Source organism: Mirounga leonina, unplaced genomic scaffold (genome assembly GCF_011800145.1).
Source record: "Mirounga leonina isolate KUSES-001 unplaced genomic scaffold, KU_Mleo_1.0 Mir_127, whole genome shotgun sequence".
NCBI classification, from domain to species: Eukaryota; Metazoa; Chordata; class Mammalia; order Carnivora; family Phocidae; genus Mirounga; species Mirounga leonina.
The window spans coordinates 76201433-76222393 of NW_023270316.1; the positions used below are offsets into that span (position 1 = coordinate 76201433).

At 41.0% G+C, this 20961-nt stretch overlaps 1 protein-coding gene across 3 annotated transcripts in view; it reads left to right on the forward strand.

The window, feature by feature from the left end:
* The window catches only part of MIPEP (mitochondrial intermediate peptidase), a 197430-nt gene that overhangs the window by 153835 nt on the left and 22634 nt on the right, over positions 1-20961 (forward strand). For 2 of the 3 annotated variants that reach the window (XM_035003685.1, XM_035003686.1), the window contains exons 17-18: positions 16861-16982; positions 20357-20430. The exons of the other annotated variant lie outside the window; for it this stretch is intronic. In XM_035003685.1, coding sequence (XP_034859576.1) covers positions 16861-16982; positions 20357-20430 — 196 coding nt within the window. The remainder of the gene's footprint in view (positions 1-16860; positions 16983-20356; positions 20431-20961) is intronic. 3 annotated transcript variants of the gene reach the window in all.

The following is a 20961-nucleotide window of genomic DNA, read 5'->3' on the forward strand; positions in this document are numbered from 1 at the left end:
GCCATGTATCTTCCCATATATCCCTCCAGTACACTTCTCTGCACCTCCTACCTTGCAAAAAGTGGTCGCTTTTCTATTTGTAGAATTCCAGCAATTCTTTGCTTACATCTCAGGTTGAATTCATAGGTATTCAGAATGATTGATAATTATCTAGCTAAAGTCAAGGGACCAGATGAAATGAGGACCCCTACTCTTCTGCCATCTTGCCTCCCTCCCTGCAACGCCATACTGTTTTGATTACTATAGCTTTGTAATATAGTTTGGAATTAGGAAGCCTGTTGTCTCCAGTTTTTATCATGATTGGATGTTGAATTTTGTCTGATGCTTTTCCTGCATCTATTGAGATGATCGTATGATTTTTATCCACCCTTTTGCTAATGTGATGTATCACAATGATTGATTTGGGGGTGTTGAACCATGCTTACAACTCTGGAATAAATCCCACTTGGTCATGGTGTATGATCCTTTTGATGTACTGTTTAATTTAGTTTGCTGATATTTTGTTGAGGATTTTTACATCTATATTCATCAAGGATATTGGCCTGTAATTTTCTTATAGTGTCCTTGTCTGGTTTTCATATCATCACAAAGCTGGGCTCCCAGAATGAGTTTGGAAATGTTCCCTCCTCTTCTTTTTTTTTTTTTTTCCCCAAAGAGTTTGAGAAAAATTGGTATTAGTTCTTTTTTAAACATTTGGTGGAATTCACCTGTGAAGCCATCTGCTCTTGGACTTGTGTTTGTTAGGTTTTTAATTCCTGATTCAATCTCCTTACTAGTAATTTGTTTGTTCAGATTTCCTATTTTTTCTTGATTCAGTCTTGGTAGATTGTATATTTCTAGGAATGCATCCATTTTTTTCTAGGTTGTCCCATTTGTTGATGTATAATTATTTATAGTCTCTATGATCCTTTCTACTTCTGTAGTATCAATTGTAATGTTTTCTTTCATAACTAATATTATCATCTCACTTCTTCTCTTGGTATGTCTGAATATGGTTCATCTATTTTGTTCTTTAAAATAAAACAAAAAAACTGCTCTAGGGGCACCTGGGTGGCTCATTCGGTTGGGTGGCCAGCTCTTGATTTCATCTTGGGTTATGATCATAGGGTCCTGGGATTGAGCCCTACATCAGGCTCTGTGCTCAGCGGGGAGTCTGAGGATTCTTACTCTCCTTCTGCCTCTGCCCCTCCTCCCCCCAAATAAATAAATACATCTTTAAAAAAAAGACGTTCATTTCATTGTCATTTTCTATTGTATTTTAGTCACTATTTCATCTATTTCCACTCTGATCTTTGTTATTTCCTTCCTTCTCCTAACTTTGGGCTTAATTGGTTCCTCTTTTTCTAGTTCCTTAAGGTATAAAGTTAGGTTGATTTTTTTTTTTTTTTTGAGATCTTCCATCTTAATTCTGCTTTTGCAGCATCCCATAGATTTTGATATGTTGCACCTTTGTTTTTGTTTGTTTCAAGATATTTTTTAATTTTGCCTTTTGGTTTCTTCTCTGACCCATTAGTTGTTCAGAAGTGTGTTGTTGAATTTCCACATATTTGTGAATTTTCAAACTTTCCTCCTGTTATTAACATCTAGTTTCATGCCATTGTCTTCAGAGAAGATACTTGGTGTGATTTCAGTCTTCTTAAATTTGGTAAGACTTGTTTTGTGACCTATCATATAATCTGTGCTGGAGAATGTTCTGTGTGTGCTTGAGAAGACTATGCAGTCTGCTCTTGTTGGATCAGATGATCTGCATATATGTCTGTTAGGACCATTTGATCAAAAGAATGGTTCAAGTCTAATGTTTCCCAGTTGATTTACTGTCTGGATGATCTATCCATTGTTGAAAGTCAGGTATTGAATTTCCCTGCTATTATTATTGTCTGGCTGTCTGTTTTACTCTTCAGGTCTGTTAGCATTTGCTCAACATATTTAGGTGCTCTGATGTTGGGAGCATATATATTTACAGCTGTTCTATCTTCTTGATGAATTGACTCTGTTAACACTAAATATTGACCTTCTTTGTCTCTGTTACTGTTTTGTCTTAAAGTTTATTTTTTTCTGATGTAAGTATAGCTATCCTTGTTCTCTTTTGCTTCCCATTTGCATGGAATATATATTTTCCATCCCTGCACATTGAGCCTTTGTATGTCCTTAAAGCTGAAGGGAGTCTTTTGTCAGCAGCATATAGTTGGGTCTTAAAAAAAAAAAAAAAAATCCAGCCAGCCATTCTGTGTCTTTTAATTGGAGAATTCAGTTCATTTACATTTAGAGTAATTATTTTTAGGTATGGAATTACTGTGACCATTTTGTCATTTGTTTTCTGTTTGTTTTAGTATCCTGCTTCTTTTTGTGAATGTATTAACACCAGAGCTGTGCCTGATTGTGTCCTGTTCTTACAGGAGTCCCTCTCGCTCTCCTGGGTGGCCTCCTGATTCCAGAAGCCCTCATATTCTGTGGCAGTTCTCATTACTTGAGCATGGGTTCCTTTAGAATGGAGAAGAACCTCCTTTTTCTCATGAAATGGTCCAGGCAAGGGGAAAAGCAATGTTAAGGAGCTTCGATTAGGAAGAAAAAAGCCAGCGTGTCTTGGTTCCAGTTCCATGCTTGTTGTTTTTCATTTATGATCTTATTTACGTAGATTAATATCACCTATCCATGTTTCATCTAATAAGCACTTTAACAACATAAACATTTGAATCTGCTACACCTTTGCTCTGCTAATGGATTAGCTTTGATAGGCACAATCCAGTATTTCCAGGGTTTTTGTTTTTTCAAAGCTTTTTTTTTTTCAATATCCATATGTAAAGGAAACTGACAATTGAGATTGACATACTAAAGAGACATACTCCTAATTAATATTTTGTGCATCGATAATGGTATGACTGACATACTATTAATTGTCTGAAGAGATTTGGTCGGTTTGTTAAGAATGATTTTTTTCTTCTAACACTGGGTCTTCTGAAAATAGGCCATAATTCTACCATTAGCATAGAAAATGTTTTGCATTTGTCATTAGGATTTGTGTCATAAATACACAAATATGGCATAGGAATTTGTTTCGGGGTTAGAAAATTCTCTTAATGGCACTTTGGGAAATTATTCAAGTTTGAATGGTTATGTGGAGAAGGATTTATGTAATGTGGATAAATATTTTGATGTAGAACAGTGTTAACATTTTAACTTACTCTTACTATTATACTTAAGTTTAATATTAATATACATGAGCCAGCTTTCCCCTGGCTGTCAGCTATAGGCCACTCATTGGTCCCAGAGGCCTCCCCCAAGTCTGGCAGTGTTAACATTTTAACTTCTTATAACACTTACTCTTATTATCACGTGTATAAGATCTTTCCTTTTTAGCTGTAAAAATAGCTACATGGTGTGTTTTTAATGTGTTTAAGCTGGTATGATAGAAATTAAATTCTAAGTCATGAGTGCCAAATGTAAACACACAAATCATGTATAGGAATATATTCTGAGGGTCCAGAATTTGAAATCAGGGTGATTATAATTTTCCCATTCCTGAAAAGCAGTAGGTCACATAATTCAATTCGATACTTTAGGATGTGCAATATGGAGTAGCAAGAGAGCATGGGCTTTGATTTTAGAAAGACACCTGGCTGTGAGTTCTGTCTCCACACGTGTGACCTGTGTGGTCATCAGTTGGAAAAACAAAATACAATGACTTAAATAAGATACAGTTCATTTCTTCCTGCCTGACAAGGCAAGCGTATGCAGATAGGGCTGGCGGACTGGTGGCACCTCAACACATGGCTTTGATCTGCGTGCAAGGTGGTGCCAGTTTTTACTTTTCAAGGCTAGCAGAGAGGGTAAAAAGGCAGGAGGATGAGCAGCATTCTTTTTGAAGGACGGGGTTGTACACATTACCTCCACTCTCCTGCGCATGCGAGAACATAGCGTAGCCACTTGAGGAAGCCTGGGAAGTGTAGTCTCTGCCTTGGTCAAATGTGTTGGGGAAAGGATGTGATTCTGTTTCTAAGAGGAAGAAGGATGAGGAGGGGCTGCTTAACAATCTCTGCCAGTAGCCTTGACCAAATTACTCTTTCTTTATTCTATTTGTAAAGTGTAAAATGTTAAAATGATTTATAAAAATTTACAAAATATCTATAAAAAGTGTCATCCTCAAAAGGTTTTGACAAAGAGACATTTAATAAATATAGGTATCCCTTCCGTATTTTCAGGGGCTCATTTCTCTTAGTACTTCTCAATACAACTCTCACTTTTTGAAATAAATAATAATACACGTTTTCTATTGCCGTGTAACAAATTACCACAAACTTACTGACTTAAACCAGTAGCCATCTCAGTTTCTGTGTGTCAGGAGGCAGAGTCCAGCATAGCTGCACCCCATGCTCAGGGTGTCACAGGCTGTAGCCAAGGTGTCAGCCGACTGCAGTCTCATCTGGGGCCTGAGTGCCTCACCCGGGTCATTGGAAGAATTCATATCTTTGCAGCTGTGGGAGCCAAGGCCCCGACTTCTTGCTGTCAGCTATAGGACTATGTCCGAGAGGCCACTCCCACATCTTAAATCCTTCCTTCCAGATCTGAGAGGATTCACTGGCTTCCTACTAGGTGGGCTTCTCCAACATGGCTGCCGACTTCCTCAGGCCGCCGCGGAGGGTTTCTAGAGTGAGTCTGCTAACCAGAGAACACATTATGTGTAGCACAATTAATCGTGAAGGTGACATTCCATTGCTGTTGCCATAGTCTGTTAGTTAGAAGCAAGGCACAGGTCCTGCCCACACTCAAGGGGAGTGATTTCACAAAGGCGTGAATGAGATCATGGGGGCCACCTGGAAGTTTGTCAAGCACAATAGCTGTGTTTCATTTAAAATCACTTTGTATTACAAAAGGAGAATTCCTGTTTGTTTGGCACTGTCATTTCTCACAATGGTGAGACATTTTGGCAAAGTGTCCATAGGGACTTTTTTATCAAATTAGAAATACCAGTCCGTATTGATTCATGAAAAATATAAGTGTACACACACACTGGGAGAGAGAAAATATAAACATGAGAAGGCAGATGGAAAAATATCACCTTCTGCTTTCTATTGTGGTTGAACACTTTTGGATGCTACAGATTTGGTATCTTAAGAGGTATGCCACAAACCAACAGTATTGTGTGTGGAGAATTTAAAAAGTCAAAATGATATGTCCATAAAGACTAGCTCAGAAATTTCCTTCTTTCTATCTTCCTGTCTTTTAGTTACCCTAATTATGATAGGTACACATTGAACAGTAGGCCTTTCTGAGCTTGCATGGTTATCACTAGGCTCATTATTTGTTTAGAGTCTACAAAGCTTGAAGGAGATTGAAGTCACACCCTAGGAAGCATGACACAGATTGTGTACATAGTCCAGACCTGGAGATCTGGTGTCAAAATTAGCCTTAAAAATCCTATATCATCTATCAAATAATGTAGTAAAAAATGTAGTTTAAAAAAAACAACATTATTAATAGTCAGCATAAGATCCAAAATTTGCTTTTAGCTCTGTAATATCCTCTTGTTTGTGATATGGATATTATTCCTGGCCTCCTTATTGCAGTCAAAGGCTAATTTTTCAGTAACGTTGAGCATCATGAAAGAATCCTACAGTGTCTGTCCATCTGTCCACCTATCCATCCATTCATCCATTTTTCCTGCAGCAGCTGTTGAATTCCCGTTGTAGTCCCCATACCATACTGAGTCCAGACATAGGCACAGTATTGAGGTCTTTGCTCTTAAGGAAATTTCAATTCATATGATGCACATCAAAGAGGCAGTGGGTGTCATTCCTGTTCTCATGCAATTTATAATGTCACCGATAAGATTGTTTTAAAATGAATTTTAGCTAAATGCATTTATACACATGTAGCTAGAGATGAAGAATTGGTGTGCTATTTGAGAGTATAATTAAGAGGAATGATTAGTTCAATCACTGAACATATAACATGTAGTTCATGAGTGCTTATTCTGCACTGGCTCCTCTTCTAGGTCTTAAACTGAAATAGATAGTAGGTAACCAGCTCCGTTGCTGCCTTTCCATTCCTGGCCCTGTCTCTAATTTGGATGGAGGGAAATCACGTGGTTAGGAAGGGGCTACACTGAGTAAGAATCCTCAAAGGGTCTCCCCTTCCCTGAGTTCTAAAGCAAGTGATAGTTTCCGCAGAGTTCCTAGAACACTCTTCACCTGCTCCACGTTCTTGTCTGTGGGATCACTGAGAGTGTCTGACCAAGAAGTCTGCAATAGCCATGCCTTGGGTAGTGTCAGGGTTGGAAGATCTACACTTCAGTCAGAATAAAAGAAAATCTGCAAAGGTGTTTGTGTCCTTTGTATTAAGAGCAGATCTGCACGTTACACTTCACAGGAAGCGTGAAAACGTCTGTCCATCCGACAGTGTCCCTTAGAAAGAATAAAGCTTTGACTTCAAAGGAAGAGCATGTTGTCATTCCTGATCTTAAAATGAAATGCTGTCTTTTCCTTTTCCTGACGAATGGGTGGAATTATAACAAAGACTTAATATTAGGTTGAATTAGAAGGAATTCAGCTATTTGTGGTTACACAGCAGTGGAACTGTAGGTCTTCGTCCACCCTAAACTTGCAAACCACTGATGAAAGGTGTCAGGTGGGTGTAATTTATCTAGCGTGTCTTGAGGTATGGAAAGGGTGTAGTACCGAACTCAAACCTGTAATTACAGAACAAGACACAACGAGGTGTGCATTGTGCCAGAACATCTGCATCCAGGTAGGCATGTTGCTATAAGGCAGACGCCGTGGCAGCACAGGAAATTGAGCATTGCACAAACCCTGATGTCTCTTTCTACACTTCTGAAAGGTCTTATTTTTATTACTCTGTTTATGTGAGGACTTAGTTATGAGTCGATGACACGAACAAACTTAGAAACTTCTTAGCGCGAATCAAATGCCTCTATTGAAGAAGGCCTGCTTTCAAGGCAATACAGAACTGCATTCAGCTGGAATCTAAACAAAATCAAGCTCTGCTCTGTACTACAAAGGCTACCACACTAGTTATGGCAGATCACCAAGAAGAAGTTTCAAAGACAGGACCCCTTCAACTATGTGCTTCCTATCTAGAGGCATCCACCTTGAGAGAGATTGACATCACCAGTCACATAAGAACCAGTATTAATGGAGTATCAGACTAAAACAGCAGGCCATATTCTATTACAAAAGATATCGTTGTATCCCAGTGGCTTTATATGAGAAAGATTACCAGTGATACATTAAGATGCCGACAGAACACAAAAATTGATATAGATCCCCTTTTTTCTTTTTTTTTTTTCTTTTTTTTATTCTTATGTTAATCCCCATACATTACAACATTAGTTTTAGATGAAGTGTTCCATGATACATTGTTTGTGCACAACACCCAGTGCTCCATGCAGAATGTGCCCTCCTCAATACCCACCACCAGGCTAACCCATCCTCCCACCCCCCTCCCCTCTAGAACCCTGTTTGTTTTTCAGAGTCCATCGTCTCTCATAGTTCGTCTACCACTCCGATTTCCCCCGCTTCATTCTTCCCCTCCCGCTACCTTCTTCTTCTTCTTTTTTTTTTTTTCCTTAACATATATTGCATTATTTGTTTCAGAGGTACAGATCTGAGATTCAACAGTCTTGCACAATTCACAGCACTTACCAGAGCACATACCCTCCCCAGTGTCTATCACCCAGTCCCCCCATCCCTCCCACCCCACCCCCCACTCCAACAACACTCAGTTTCTTTCCTGCGATTAAGAATTCCTCATATCAGTGAGATCATATGATACATGTCTTTCTCTGTTTGACTTATTTCACTCAACATAATACCCTCCAGTTCCATCCACGTCGTTGCAAATGGCAAGATCTCATTCCTTTTGATGGCTGCATAATATTCCATTGTATATATATACCACATCTTCTTTATCCATTCATCTGTCGATGGACATCTTGGCTCTTTCCACAGTTTGGCTATTGTGGACATTGCTGCTATAAACATCGGGGTGCACGTACCCCTTCGGATCCCTACTTTTGTATCTTTGGGGTAAATACCCAGTAGTGCAATTGCTGGATCATATGGTAGCTCTATTTTCAACTTTTTGAGGAACCTCCATACAGTTTTCCAGAGTGGCTGCACCAGTTTGCATTCCCACCAACAGTGTAGGAGGGTTCCCCTTTCTCTGCATCCCCGCCAACATCTGTCATTTCCTGACTTGTTAATTTTAGCCATTCTGACTGGTGTGAGGTGGTATCTCATTGAGGTTTTGATTTGGATTTCCCTGATGCCGAGAGATATTGAGCACTTTTTCATGTGTCTGTTGGCCATTTGGATGTCTTCTTTGGAAAAATGTCTGTTCATGTCTTCTGCCCATTTCTTGATTGGATTCTTTGTTCTTTGGGTGTTGAGTTTGATGAGTTCTTTATAGATTTTGGATACTAGCCCTTTATCTGATATGTCATTTGCAAATATCTTCTCCCATTCTGTTGGTTGTCTTTTGGTTTTGTTAACTGTTTCCTTTGCTTTGCAAAAGCTTTTTATCTTGATGAAGTCCCAATAGTTCATTTTTGCCCTTGCTTCCCTTGCCTTTGGCGATGTTTCTAGGAAGAAGTTGCTTCGGCTGAGGTCAAAGAGGTTGTTGCCTGTGTTCTCCTTTAGGATTTTGATGGACTCCTGTCTCACATTGAGGTCTTTCAACCATTTGGAGTCTATTTTTGTGTGTGGTGTAAGGAAGTGGTCCAGTTTCATTCTTCTGCATGTGGCTATCCAATTTTCCCAACACCATTTGTTGAAGAGACTGTCTTTGTTCCATTGGACATTCTTTCCTGCTGTGTCGAAGATTAGTTGACCATAGAGTTGAGGGTCCATTTCTGGGCTCTCTATTCTGTTCCATTGATCTATGTGTCTGTTTTTGTGCCAGTACCATGCTGTCTTGATGATGACAGCTTTGTAATAGAGCTTGAAGTCCGGAATTGTGATGCCACCGGCTTTGCTTTTCTTTTTCAATATTCCTCTGGCTATGCGGGGTCTTTTCTGGTTCCATACAAATTTTAGGATTATTTGTTCCATTTCTTTGAAAAAAGTGGATGGTATTTTGATGGGGATTGCATTGAATGTGTAGATTGCTCTAGGTAGCATTGACATCTTCACAATATTTGTTCTTCCAATCCATGAGCATGGAACGTTTTTCCATTTCTTTGTGTCTTCCTCAATTTCTGTCATGAGTATTTTATAGGTTTCTGAGTACAGATCCTTTGTCTCTTTGGTTAGATTTATTCCTAGGTATCTTATGGTTTTGGGTGCAATTGTAAATGGGATCGACTCCTTAATTTCTCTTTCTTCTGTCTTGTTGTTGGTGTATCGGAATGCCACTGACTTCTGTGCATTGATTTTATATCCTGCCACTTGACTGAATTCCTGTATGAGTTCTAGCAGTTTTGGGGTGGAGTCTTTTGGGTTTTCCACATAAAGTATCATATCATCTGCAAAGAGTGAGAGTTTGACTTCTTCTTTGCCAATTTGGATGCCTTTGATTTCTTTTTGTTGTCTGATTGCTGTGGCTAGGACTTCCAATACTATGTTGAATAGCAGTGGTGATAGTGGACATCCCTACTGCGTTCCTGACCTTAGGGGGAAAGCTCTCAGTTTTTCCCCATTGAGAATAATATTTGCTGTAGGTTTTTCATAGATGGCTTTTATGATATTGAGGTATGTACCCTCTATCCCTATACTCTGAAGAGTTTTGATCAAGAAAGGATGCTGTACTTTGTCAAAAGCTTTTTCTGCATCTATTGAGAGGATCATATGATTCTTGTTCTTTCCTTTGGTAATGTACTGTATCACATTGATTGATTTGCGGATGTTGAACCAACCTTGCAGCCCAGGGATAAATCCCACTTGGTCATGGTGAATAATCCTTTTAATGTACTGTTGGATCCTATTGGCTAGTATTTTGGTGAGAATTTTTGCATCCATGTTCATCAGGGATATTGGTCTGTAATTCTCCTTTTTGATGGGGTCTTTGTCTGGTTTTGGGATCAAGGTAATGCTGGCCTCATAAAATGAGTTTGGAAGTTTTCCTTCCGTTTCTATTTTTTTTGGAACAGTTTCAGAAGAATAGGTATTAATTCTTCTTGAAATGTTTGGTAGAATTCCCCTGGGAAGCCATCTGGCCCTGGGCTTTTGTTTTTTGGGAGATTTTTGATGACTGCTTCAATTTCCTTAGTGGTTATAGGTCTATTCAGGTTTTCTATTTCTTCCTGGTTCAGTTTTGGTAGTTGATACATCTCTAGGAATGCATCCATCTCTTCCAGGTTATCTAATTTGCTGGCATAGAGTTGCTCATAATATGTTCTTATAATTGTATTTCTTTGGTGTTGGTTGTGATCTCTCCTCTTTCATTCATGATTTTGTTGATTTGGGTCATTTCTCTTCTCTTTTTGATAAGTCTGGCCAGGGGTTTATCAATCTTGTTAATTCTTTCAAGGAACCAGCTCCTAGTTTCGTTGATCTGTTCTACTGTTCTTTTAGTTTCTATTTCATTGATTTCTGCTCTTATCTTTATGATTTCTCTTCTCCTGCTGGGTTTAGGCTTTATTTGCTGTTCTTTCTCCAGCTCCTTTAGGTGTCGGGTTAGGTTGTGTACTTGAGACCTTTCTTGTTTCTTGAGAAAGGCTTGTATTGCTATATACTTTCCTCTTAGGACTGCCTTTGCTGCATCCCAAAGATTTTGAACAGTTGTGTTTTCATTATCATTGGTTTCCATGTATTTTTTTAATTCTTCTTTACTTTCCTGGTTGACCCATTCATTCTTTAGTAGGATGCTCTTTAGCCTCCATGTATTTGAGTTCTTTCCGACTTTCCTCTTGGGATTGAGTTCTAGTTTCAAAGCATTGTGGTCTGAAAATAGGCAGGGAATGATCCCAATCTTTTGGTACCGGTTGAGACCTGATTTATGACCTAGGATGTGATCGATTCTGGAGAATGTTCCATGGGCACTAGAGAAGAATGTGTATTCTGTTGCTTTGGGTGGAATGTTCTGAATATGTCTGTGAAGTCCATTTGGTCCAGTGTGTCATTTAAAGTCTTTATTTCCTTGTTGATCTTTTGCTTAGATGATCTGTCCATTTCAGTGAGGGGGATGTTAAAGTCCCCCACTATTATTGTATTGTTGTCGATGTGTTTCTTTGCTTTTGTTATTAATTGCCTTATATAATTGGCCGCTCCCATGTTAGGGGCATAGATATTTACAATTGTTAGATCTTCTTGTTGGATAGATCCTTTAAGTAGGATATAGTGTCCTTCCTCATCTCTTATTACAGTCTTTGGTTTAAAATCTAATTTGTCTGATAGAAGGATTGCCACCCCAGCTTTCTTTTGGTGTCCATTAGCATGGTAAATGATTTTCCACCCCCTCACTTTCAATCTGGGGGTGTCTTTGGGTCTAAAATGAGTCTCTTGCAGACAGCATATCGATGGATCTTGTTTTTTAATCTAGTCTGTTAGCCTGTGTCTTTTGATTGGGGCATTTAGCCCATTTACATTCAAGGTAACTATTGAAAGATAGGAATTTAGTGCCATTGTATTGCCTGTAAGGTGACTGTTACCATATATTGTCTGTGTTCCTTTCTGGTCTATGTTGCTTTTAGGGTCTCTCTTTGCTTAGAGGACCCCTTTCAAGATTTCCTGTAGGGCTGGTTTTGTGTTTGCAAGTTCCTTTAGTTTTTGTTTGTCCTGGAAGCTTTTTATCTCTCCTTCTATTTTCAATGACAGCCTAGCTGGATATAGTATTCTTGGCTGCATATTTTTCTCATTTAGTGCTCTGAATATATCCTGCCAGTCCTTTCTGACCTGCCAGGTCTCTGTGGATAGGTCTGTTGCCAATCTAATGTTGCTACCATTGTAGGTTACATATCTCTTCTCCCGAGCTGCTTTCAGGATTTTCTCTTTGTCTATGAGACTCGTAAGTTTTACTATTAGATGTCGGGGAGTTGACCTATTTTTATTGATTTTGAGAGGGGTTCTCTGTGCTTCCTGGATTTTCATGCCTGTTTCTTTCCCCAAATTAGGGAAGTTCTCTGCTATAATTTGCTCCATTATACCTTCTGCCCCTCTCTCTCTTTCTTCTTCTTCTGGGATCCCAATTATTCTAATGTTGTTTCGTCTTATGGTATCGCTTATCTCTCGAATTCTGCCCTCATGATCCAGTAGTTGTTTATCTCTCTTTTTCTCAGCTTCTTTATTTTCCATCATTTCATCTTCTATATTACTGATTCTCTCTTCTGCCTCATTTATTCTAGCAGTTAGCGCCCCCATTTTTGATTGCACCTCATTAATAGCCTTTTTGATTTCTACTTGGTTGGATTTTAGCTCTTTTACTTCTCCAGAAAGATTTTCTCTAATAACTTCCATATTTTTTTCAAGCCCAGCTAGTATCTTTAAAGTGATGATTCTGAACTCTAGATCTGACATCGTACTAATGTCCTTATTGAGTAGGTCCCTGGCAGTTGGTACTGCCTCTTGTTCTTTTTGTTGAGGTGATTTTTTCCGTCTCGTCATTTTGTGCAGAGGAGAATAGATTAATGAGAGAACAAAATGCTAGCAGAGTAACCACGCCCCCAGAAAATATACTCTAAACAAATCAGAAATGACCTGAAGCAGTGGGATAAGAAGGGGAAAGAGAGAAAAAAGAAAAAGAAAAAAAAAGAAAAAGATAAAGATAAAAACAAAAACAAACAAAACAAAACAACAACAACAAAAGAAAAACCAGAATGTGATCAAATATGATCTATATGGTATATAGATCAGTGCCACACACTAGATTTGGGGTGTATTTTGGTCTTTTAGAAGAAAGTGTCTCCCAAAATTTTAAAGAAAGAAAAACTTATATATGTACAAAAATAAGGGTTGATATGATGAAGGGATGGAAAATGACTGTAAAAATGGAAATTATAAAAAATTTTATAGAAGGAATTGATAAGAAGTTGTTTGAAAAAAGAAAGAAGAGGATTTAAAAAAAGAAAAAAGAAAAAAAAAAAAAGGGAGAGGATGTGATCAGGCAGGGGAATAGAAAACACCATATACTAGAGATTTAGGGTATATTTTAATCTGTTAGAAGAAACTATCTCAAAATTTTAAAGAGAGAACAACTTATATATATAAGCCAAAAATACGGGTAACTACTATGAAGGGATAGAATATGACTCTAAAAATGAAAAATAAAAATGTTTTTTTTTAAAAAAAGGGATTGATAAGATGTTGTTTGAAAAAGGGAAAAAGAAAAGTTCAAAAAGAAATAAAAAGACAAAAAGACAGTTAAAAAAAATTAACTTTAAAAGACTAAGGAATCATGGTAAAAAAGCCATGAATTCTATGTGCAGTATTCCCCTAGCACTGGAGTTCTGCCGTTCTCATTGACCGGTAAACTTGGTCTTGGCTGGCTGTTCTCGCTGATCTTCTGGGGGAGGGGCCTGTTGCCGTGGTTTCCAAATGTCTCTGCCGGAGGCGGAATGGCCCCGCCCTTGCCCCCTCCCGGCTAAGTGATCTGCTCGGGTTTGCTCTCCGGGGCTTTTGTTCCCTGCGAGCTTTCCGTACAGCTTTGGAGGCGGAGAGTGAAAATGGCGGCCTCCCAATCTCTGCCCCGGAGGAGCCGAGAACTCGGGCCCTGCTCCTCAGTACGCCCCCAGAGAAAAGCCGTCAGTCACTCCCGTCTCCCCGGTCTCCGGCCGCACTCCGTGCTCACCCGGCCTGCGACCGCGCGCCTCTATCTTTGGCACCCAACCCCGGGTGGAGTCTCCAAACCCAGCAGATCCCTGCGGTGCGCTCCTGCGCGTCTCCCCTTGGGGGAGGAAGGTGAGTCTCCCCGGATCTGCCGCTTGTTGGGTCCCTGCTGGAGGAGCAGGGGCCCGACTGGGCCTCGGATCACAGTTTATGGCCACCCCGAGCTGAGAGCCCACGCCTGGGCTCCGCCTCTGCAGCCGGCTTCCCTGCTCCGATACCTGGGAGCTCTGCCACACTCAGGCACCCCTGGTCTTTCTGTGACCCCGAGGGTCCTGAGACCCCACTGTCCCGGAGGGTTCCACCCCCCGCTTAGCCACCAGAGTGACGTCCCTCAGCGGAGCAGACTTTTAAAAGTTCCGATTTTGTGCTCCGCAGCTCTATCACTTGCCAGAAGCGGCCGACGGAGGCCCCTCCCCCGCCGTCTATCCTCCCGAATATCGCCTCGGATTCACTTCTCCGCACGTCCTACCTTCCAGAAAGTGGTCGCTTTTCTGATGAGAGAGTTGTTGCTCTTCTTTTCTTCGATCTCCTGTTGAGTTTGTAGGTGTTCAGAATGGTTTGATCCCTATCCAGCTGAATTCCTGAGAGGAGACGAAATCCAGGTCTCCTACTCCTCCGCCATCTTGCTCCCTCACTTCTAGATCCCCTTTTTTAATAAGACAGAATATACAGAACATACAGAACTATTGTATGTGTTACAAATGAATTCCGATAGACCCAACCCTTTGACTAAAAATTTAGTTACTCAAAGTTTATCATAGTGGAATTTAACCCATAGATGGTCCTTGACTATTTGCCTTCAATTTAAATACCACTTGCATAGGAAACAGGATGGGAAAGAAAGCCTGTCTCTACTTTCCATGCCCCTCGTGCCCCGCTGAGGGTGCCTATTGGCTGGAGAGTGTGCAGTCACATTCTCCCATCTGGGGCGAGACCACAGTTGAGCTTCTGGGACCTCAACTCCAGCCGCCCTTCATGTGTTCATGGTGCTGGCACCTGGGCCTGGGGCCATTGAGGAAGGATCCAGGTGTGGTTACTGTAACAGGCCCCAGATAACAGCCTTGTGAGCGCACCCACCCAGTGCTGGCGGTGGCTATGTGGAGTCAGAAACCACACCCCCGGCTTGCGGCTCCCCATGGCTGGGATCTCACCGTCCCAGATGGCCCAGCATGGCACACACAGGAGCAAGGGGCCCGTCTCTTTCCTTTCAGAACCTGACTCACAAGGTGCTCACTTAACTTCCAAGCATAGCCATTTTGAAAAACAGGGAAAGTGGATATGGAGGGTAATTGTTTCTCTCTGCCCTGGTATCCTCATGTTCAAAATCAGTTTCAGTGCTCCAGCACACTTTCCTTTTTTTTTTTTTCATTTGCACCTTTCCATTTATTTGTGCTATTCCTTTTTTTAATAGTTTTTTTTTTAATTGAAGTATGGTTAACACACAATGCCACATTAGCACACCTTCTTTTGTAATAGCTCCTTTGCCTAATCCTGACAAAATATTTGTCTTAATGTGTTGGACACATGCAGAGAATAAACTAGCACTGTGATCTCATTGTTAGAGTCCCTGTGTAGTAGATATAAGTCAGAGAGACTGTGTTCTAAAACTTGCCACTCACTGTGATCAAGGAACCATCTTTTTTTTTTTTTAATATTTCCTCTTAATCAGATAGAATTTGCTTATCTAATTTATAGGTTTATGGTAAGGATTAGACCTTATATTTTATTTTCCGGGGAATTAAAAGATTTGTTAGAGAATGATTATCTTCGTTAAAAAAAAAAAACAGGCTTCTAGCTTATTGTGGTGATTGTTTCAAAATATATACAAATATCAAATCATTATGTTGTACCCCTGAAACTAATGTAATGAATCAATTATATCTTCATTAAAAAAGTGAAAAAATTAAATTATGAATGAAAGAATAATATATCCAACTGTCATTATGAATAAAGCTCAGTTTTTTGGTTACATTCTTTTGAAAAACTTAGGCTTCAATTTTTCTTCTCAAAAAATGTGAATGTCAATTAAAGCACACATTAGAAGACAGTGGATTATTGCATGTTTGTTTTAGAAAGTAAAAATGTTTAGGTCATAAATATGTCTTTTGAGGACCGCTTTCATAATTCTAGCTTTTGTAGCAACGTTACTGTGAATAGGCTGTGGTAAGTTTATGCGTTCGCACTTGGATAACCTTCCTACTACTAACCAATCAGAATGTAGATGTTTCAGCTTTTAGGTACCAAGAAAGAATGGTATTTGTAGGACAAGAATTTTCCAGGGGAAGAGTATTCTTCCATGAAAACTCTCATGGCCTTTCTTACAATGACTGTATCATTGTCCTCAAAAAAAAGAAAGAGAGAGAAAGGAGAGAAAAGAGAGAAAGGAAGGAAGGAAGGAAGGGAGGGAGGAGGAAGGAAAGAAAGAAGGAAAGAAAGAAAGAAAAGAAATGGGTGCACTCCGTGCCAGATCCAGAATTTCCACTCCCGGTGTCAATGACCAGGCATTCCAAGCAGGCTACAACAGATGTGGAAGTCCATTCCTGCTCCATTATCTTCACCCCTCCTGCTGAGTGTGGGCTGTCCTCTCTCCATGTATGTCATAGAAATGAATCCCAGCAGTGATGAACTTGGAAACAATTAGGTGTGGCAGGCTTGGTTTCTTTAAGGCCCCTCTCCTTGGCCGGCAGATGACCGCCTTCTTACTGTGCCCTCATGTGACCTTTCCTCTGAGCCCAACCCCTGTGTCTCTCCCTTCTTATAAGGACTCCAGTCCTACTGGATTAGGGCCTATCCTAACTGCTTCAGTTTAGCTTGACCACCCTTTTAAAGGCCCTATCTCCAGTATAGTCATATTCTGAGGTATTGGGGTTAGGGCTTCAACATATGAACTTTGGGGGGGCGGGCATACCAGTCCATAACAGTGCATAAAATGTGGAAAAATATTAGTATCGTGAGTGACGGGGCCCTCTAGAGTTAAATTTAAATTAAAACCTTTGCGGATTTCCTTATGTGTTTCCATTGTGTTCTCATACATCTGGAAATACAAAGACTTCATATTTCCTGTGCTGTGTTTCTCTTTTGGCAGGCCTGGCAGCTTCGATTCAGTCACCTTGTGGGCTATGGTGCCAAGTATTACTCTTACCTGATGTCCAGGGCAGTAGCTTCCATGGTTTGGAAGGAGTGTTTTCAACAAGACCCTTTTAACAGGTAATGAGGGGGATGAATTCTCCTCCAATGCCAGTAACCCCCCACCCCACTACATCTGCAGCCAGGCTGAGAACCTCAGCCACTTGCCACCTAGCCTACACCACACCTTCCGCCTGGGCCTCCCTCCTGCTTCCTGAGGCAGAGCCTGGCCCCGAACCTCTGCCTTGCTCTGTGGTGATGTGGCGCCCTCCCGTCGTGCCTGTAGGGACCCTTTGTGTGGAAGCTCTTTGCTTCTCCAGAGTGGGCCTAGACTGCTCTGCTTCCATGCCTCCCCGGTGGGTTTTCTTAGTTGTTCCAGCCTCTCTCGTTGTCTGTACCCTGCTGCTCGGTGCTTCCTGTTCCCTTGGACAGGCTTCCTTATTTGCAGCACAAGCTTCCAAGGAGTCACTCACGGGGAACAACACCTGATTTCCTTTTTATTGCCCAACAAAGGACTTGCTCCCGTTGTTCATTTGGGAGCAGCACTGTTGGAAACTTTGAGTATCTATGCTAGTGTCCACTTTGTTCTGGAAAGTTCCCCCTCTGCCTGACTTTGGGACACTTTCTTCCCCTGTAAGACAGTGGCGGTCTGAAGAATGAAGACCTAAAGCCAAAACTGACTATAATAATTTTAAAGATTTTATTTATTTATTCATAAGAGCTCCACAACCATTCCTCCACAGCTCCCCTTCATGGGGTCCACTGACCACCACTTAGTGTTGGCATTGCAGAGCCCTGCCCCACATCGCTCCCCACTGCTTGCCTCCTAGGTGCCCTCCTGAGTAGCCCTGCTCACCATTTCCATCATCAGGATGGGCAGTAGTTCAGAGAGCACAATCCGCAGCTGTCACAAACATCATTGTGTGGTGACTCTTGGCCCTGTCCAGAGCATATTTCATCACGTTAGCTGGTGACCGTGTGAGCCTTTAATGATTCTGTGAAGGAATCTGGGTTGGTTGATTTCAGCTAGGGACACATGATGCCCACCCCCTTCCCCACAATGGAGGCAGCCATGCGCAGTGGTGGGCTGGAGAAGGAGAGAAGGAGGGAGAGTGGGCTCTGGGATGGGCAGCCCTGCATCCCCAGGATCTCAGTAAGCTCCACCCCACAGGAGAAGCACAGGATTGCCCCGTTGCACCCTGAGTGGGCCTCCTGATTCTCACAGGCTTCCCTCCAACATCAGGAACCTTGGGGAAGTCGAGTTCTGGTCTCATGGAGTCCTTAGAAGGAGCTTCCTTTGAAAGCAAACCACTAATTATGATCTGGTCTAATACTCATTTTAAAGCATTTTATCTCCTCACCACGCAAACACATCTCCAGATACATCTCAGGCAGCCATGGATATTTATGTAGTATCTTTACCACTTTTATGTGGTTTTTTTTTTAAAGATTTTATTTATTTATTCATAAGAGACAGAGAGAGAGGCAGGCTCCCCGCTGAGCGGGGAGCCCGATGCGGGACTCGATCCCAGGACCCTGGGATCATGACCTGAGCCGAAGGCAGACGCTTAACCATCTGAGCCACCCAGGCACCCCACTTTTATGTGGTTTAAAGTTAATGACACCTTTGATTTTTAGAGTACCCTAAAGTTTCCATATGGCCCGTTATTTTACATTGATGGCAACCTTGGCAGAGCAGGTACTGCTTGTGAGGGGAAACTGAGCCTCAGAGGGGACAAGCGGTTTGCCCGAGGCTTCCCAGCGAAGACTAGAGTAAGATTAGAAGGCAGGTCTGCTAATTCCTAGCCCCTTCTCCCTCTCTGTCTCCTACCCAGCCCCCAGTTTTTCATGCAGTTGGATGTAGGTTTGGATTTTCTTAGCATTTAATAATCACATTCAGTTCCAAAGCCTTTTGAACTTGAATCTGATGTAATAGAATTTTTAAATGTTTTACAGCTTGGTACCCACATGTTATTTTGTCTTCCGCCCTTTGCACACTGCAGACATTTGGTCTGCTTTTCAGATTTTATTATTTTCAAAGGACCTAAAGCCAAAACTGACTATAATAAATCAATTTAGGGGTTTATGGTTCTTTACTGGAGATTTCTATAAACTAGGCAAAATATTATCTTGCTTAAAGGAACTGCGCTTTACTAGAAAACCACATACTATTAAATACATATATTTCCAAGCATTTATATCTTGTTTATATGTGCATTCTTGCCTAGACATGTAGTTTGCCATACTTTTATAGACGTGTAAAAGTAAGCTAGTAAAATACTCACTGGACTAGAAAATTTCTAACCTATGTCAAAAGATCCTTGTTGATCCCACTTCTGAAAAATCACCAGACTGGAAGCCTCACCAGAAAGCCAGGCAGCGCAGACCTGAGGCACACCGAGAACCAGAGGCCTGAGAGCAGGAGTCTGCCCAAGGGGAGGGGAGCTGCAGACTGGGGCCGGCAGGAGATCCAGCCCCCAGGCCGGGGGTCGCGCGGGACCTCTCAGCCACCCCGTCCCCTCCTTGTGTGGGCCCAGCCTTCTGTCCGTGTTTCCTAATTCATGACACATTTGCTTTGGTACCCACGTAGTGTTTGATCTCAACATATTTTTGATACTGTAATACAGCAAAAATTCTGATTAGAAACCAGGTTCGTAAAATTGCCTGTACATAAAGATGCTCCAGAAATAGTGGGATGAAAACAGCATCATTTATGTAACTTATGTCATCATGGTGTGTAGTCATCTGGCATAAAAGGAATTGCATTTTCCATAAAATACAAAAGTAGCACTAAATAGCTTGTGTCCAGGTGCCATTAAGTTGGAGAATTTCTATCTGTAAAAGTTCTCCAGAGTCTGCCTGCAGGGGTTATTATAGACAGTGGTCCCTACAGAACCCAGCAGACAAAGTGCATCAGAAGATGCAGATGGGCTGTTCCTTCCTTTGCCTTCCCCATCAGGGCACTCAAGAGTCAGTTTCCCGTTCCGTCAGTTACCCTTAGCTGAGCTCTCCCTCTCCGGGTGTAGTTAAGCTTCTCCTGCCAGCCTTGTCCCCTTCACTTTTATTTCACAGTGTTATTTTTCTCTCTCTGTTTCATCTCAGCAGAAATAATTCCAAATCGCACTTGAAGATAATCCCAAAGGTGATGGACAGTGGGATACCTTTTACTTATATAATACCTAAACTAAATAATCCTTTCTTCGAAGAGAGATTGCTTGCTATGACACGGAAAGCTGAAAATACAGTTCTCCTTATACAATAAATATGTCACACCTGGTTTTACTTAATTAGAATAATTTAAAAATTGGAATTAGAGTTTTAGAAGCAAGAAAATAGACGGCTGAATTGTCCTGTGGTGGCGGCTTTTCTGAATATGATGTCAGCGTGGCTTCATTTTGAGAAACTAGGACAAGTGTGACCTGGTGCTATAACAGAGTGTCCTCTCTCCCCTGCAGGGTGGCAGGGGAGCGCTATCGCAGGGAGATGCTAGCTCACGGCGGGGGCAAGGAGCCCATGCTCATGGTGCAAGGTAAAACAAAACAAAGAGTGATAACCTGTCCATCATCCTTTTTTTAAAAAGATTTTATGGGTTATATACATTTTTTAATTATTGAAGTATAGTTGACATACAATGTTGTATTAGTTTCGGGTGTACAATAGAGTGATTGGACAGGTCTGTACATTATGCCATGCTCACCACCGTTAAGTGTAGCTACCATCTGTCACCAAACATTGTTATTACAATATTATTGACTATATTCCCGATGCTGTGCTTTTCATCTCCGTCACTTATTTATTTTATAACTGGCAGTTTGTACCTCAATCCCCTCCATCTATTTTGCCCTTCCCCTCACTGCCCTCCTGTTTTATGGGTTTTAGTTACTGCGATTTATTTAGATGCTGGCATAAAATTTCACGTTTTAACTTTTAAAATGTTACTGACACTCTAATAGGAAATTTGTAAATTTGTCATAAATTATCAGAAAATTTGCCTATAGGTTTTAACAGGTCACAGTGTATTTCTTTAGCCTAAAGAGCTCATTTCTTTCTTTCTCCAAAA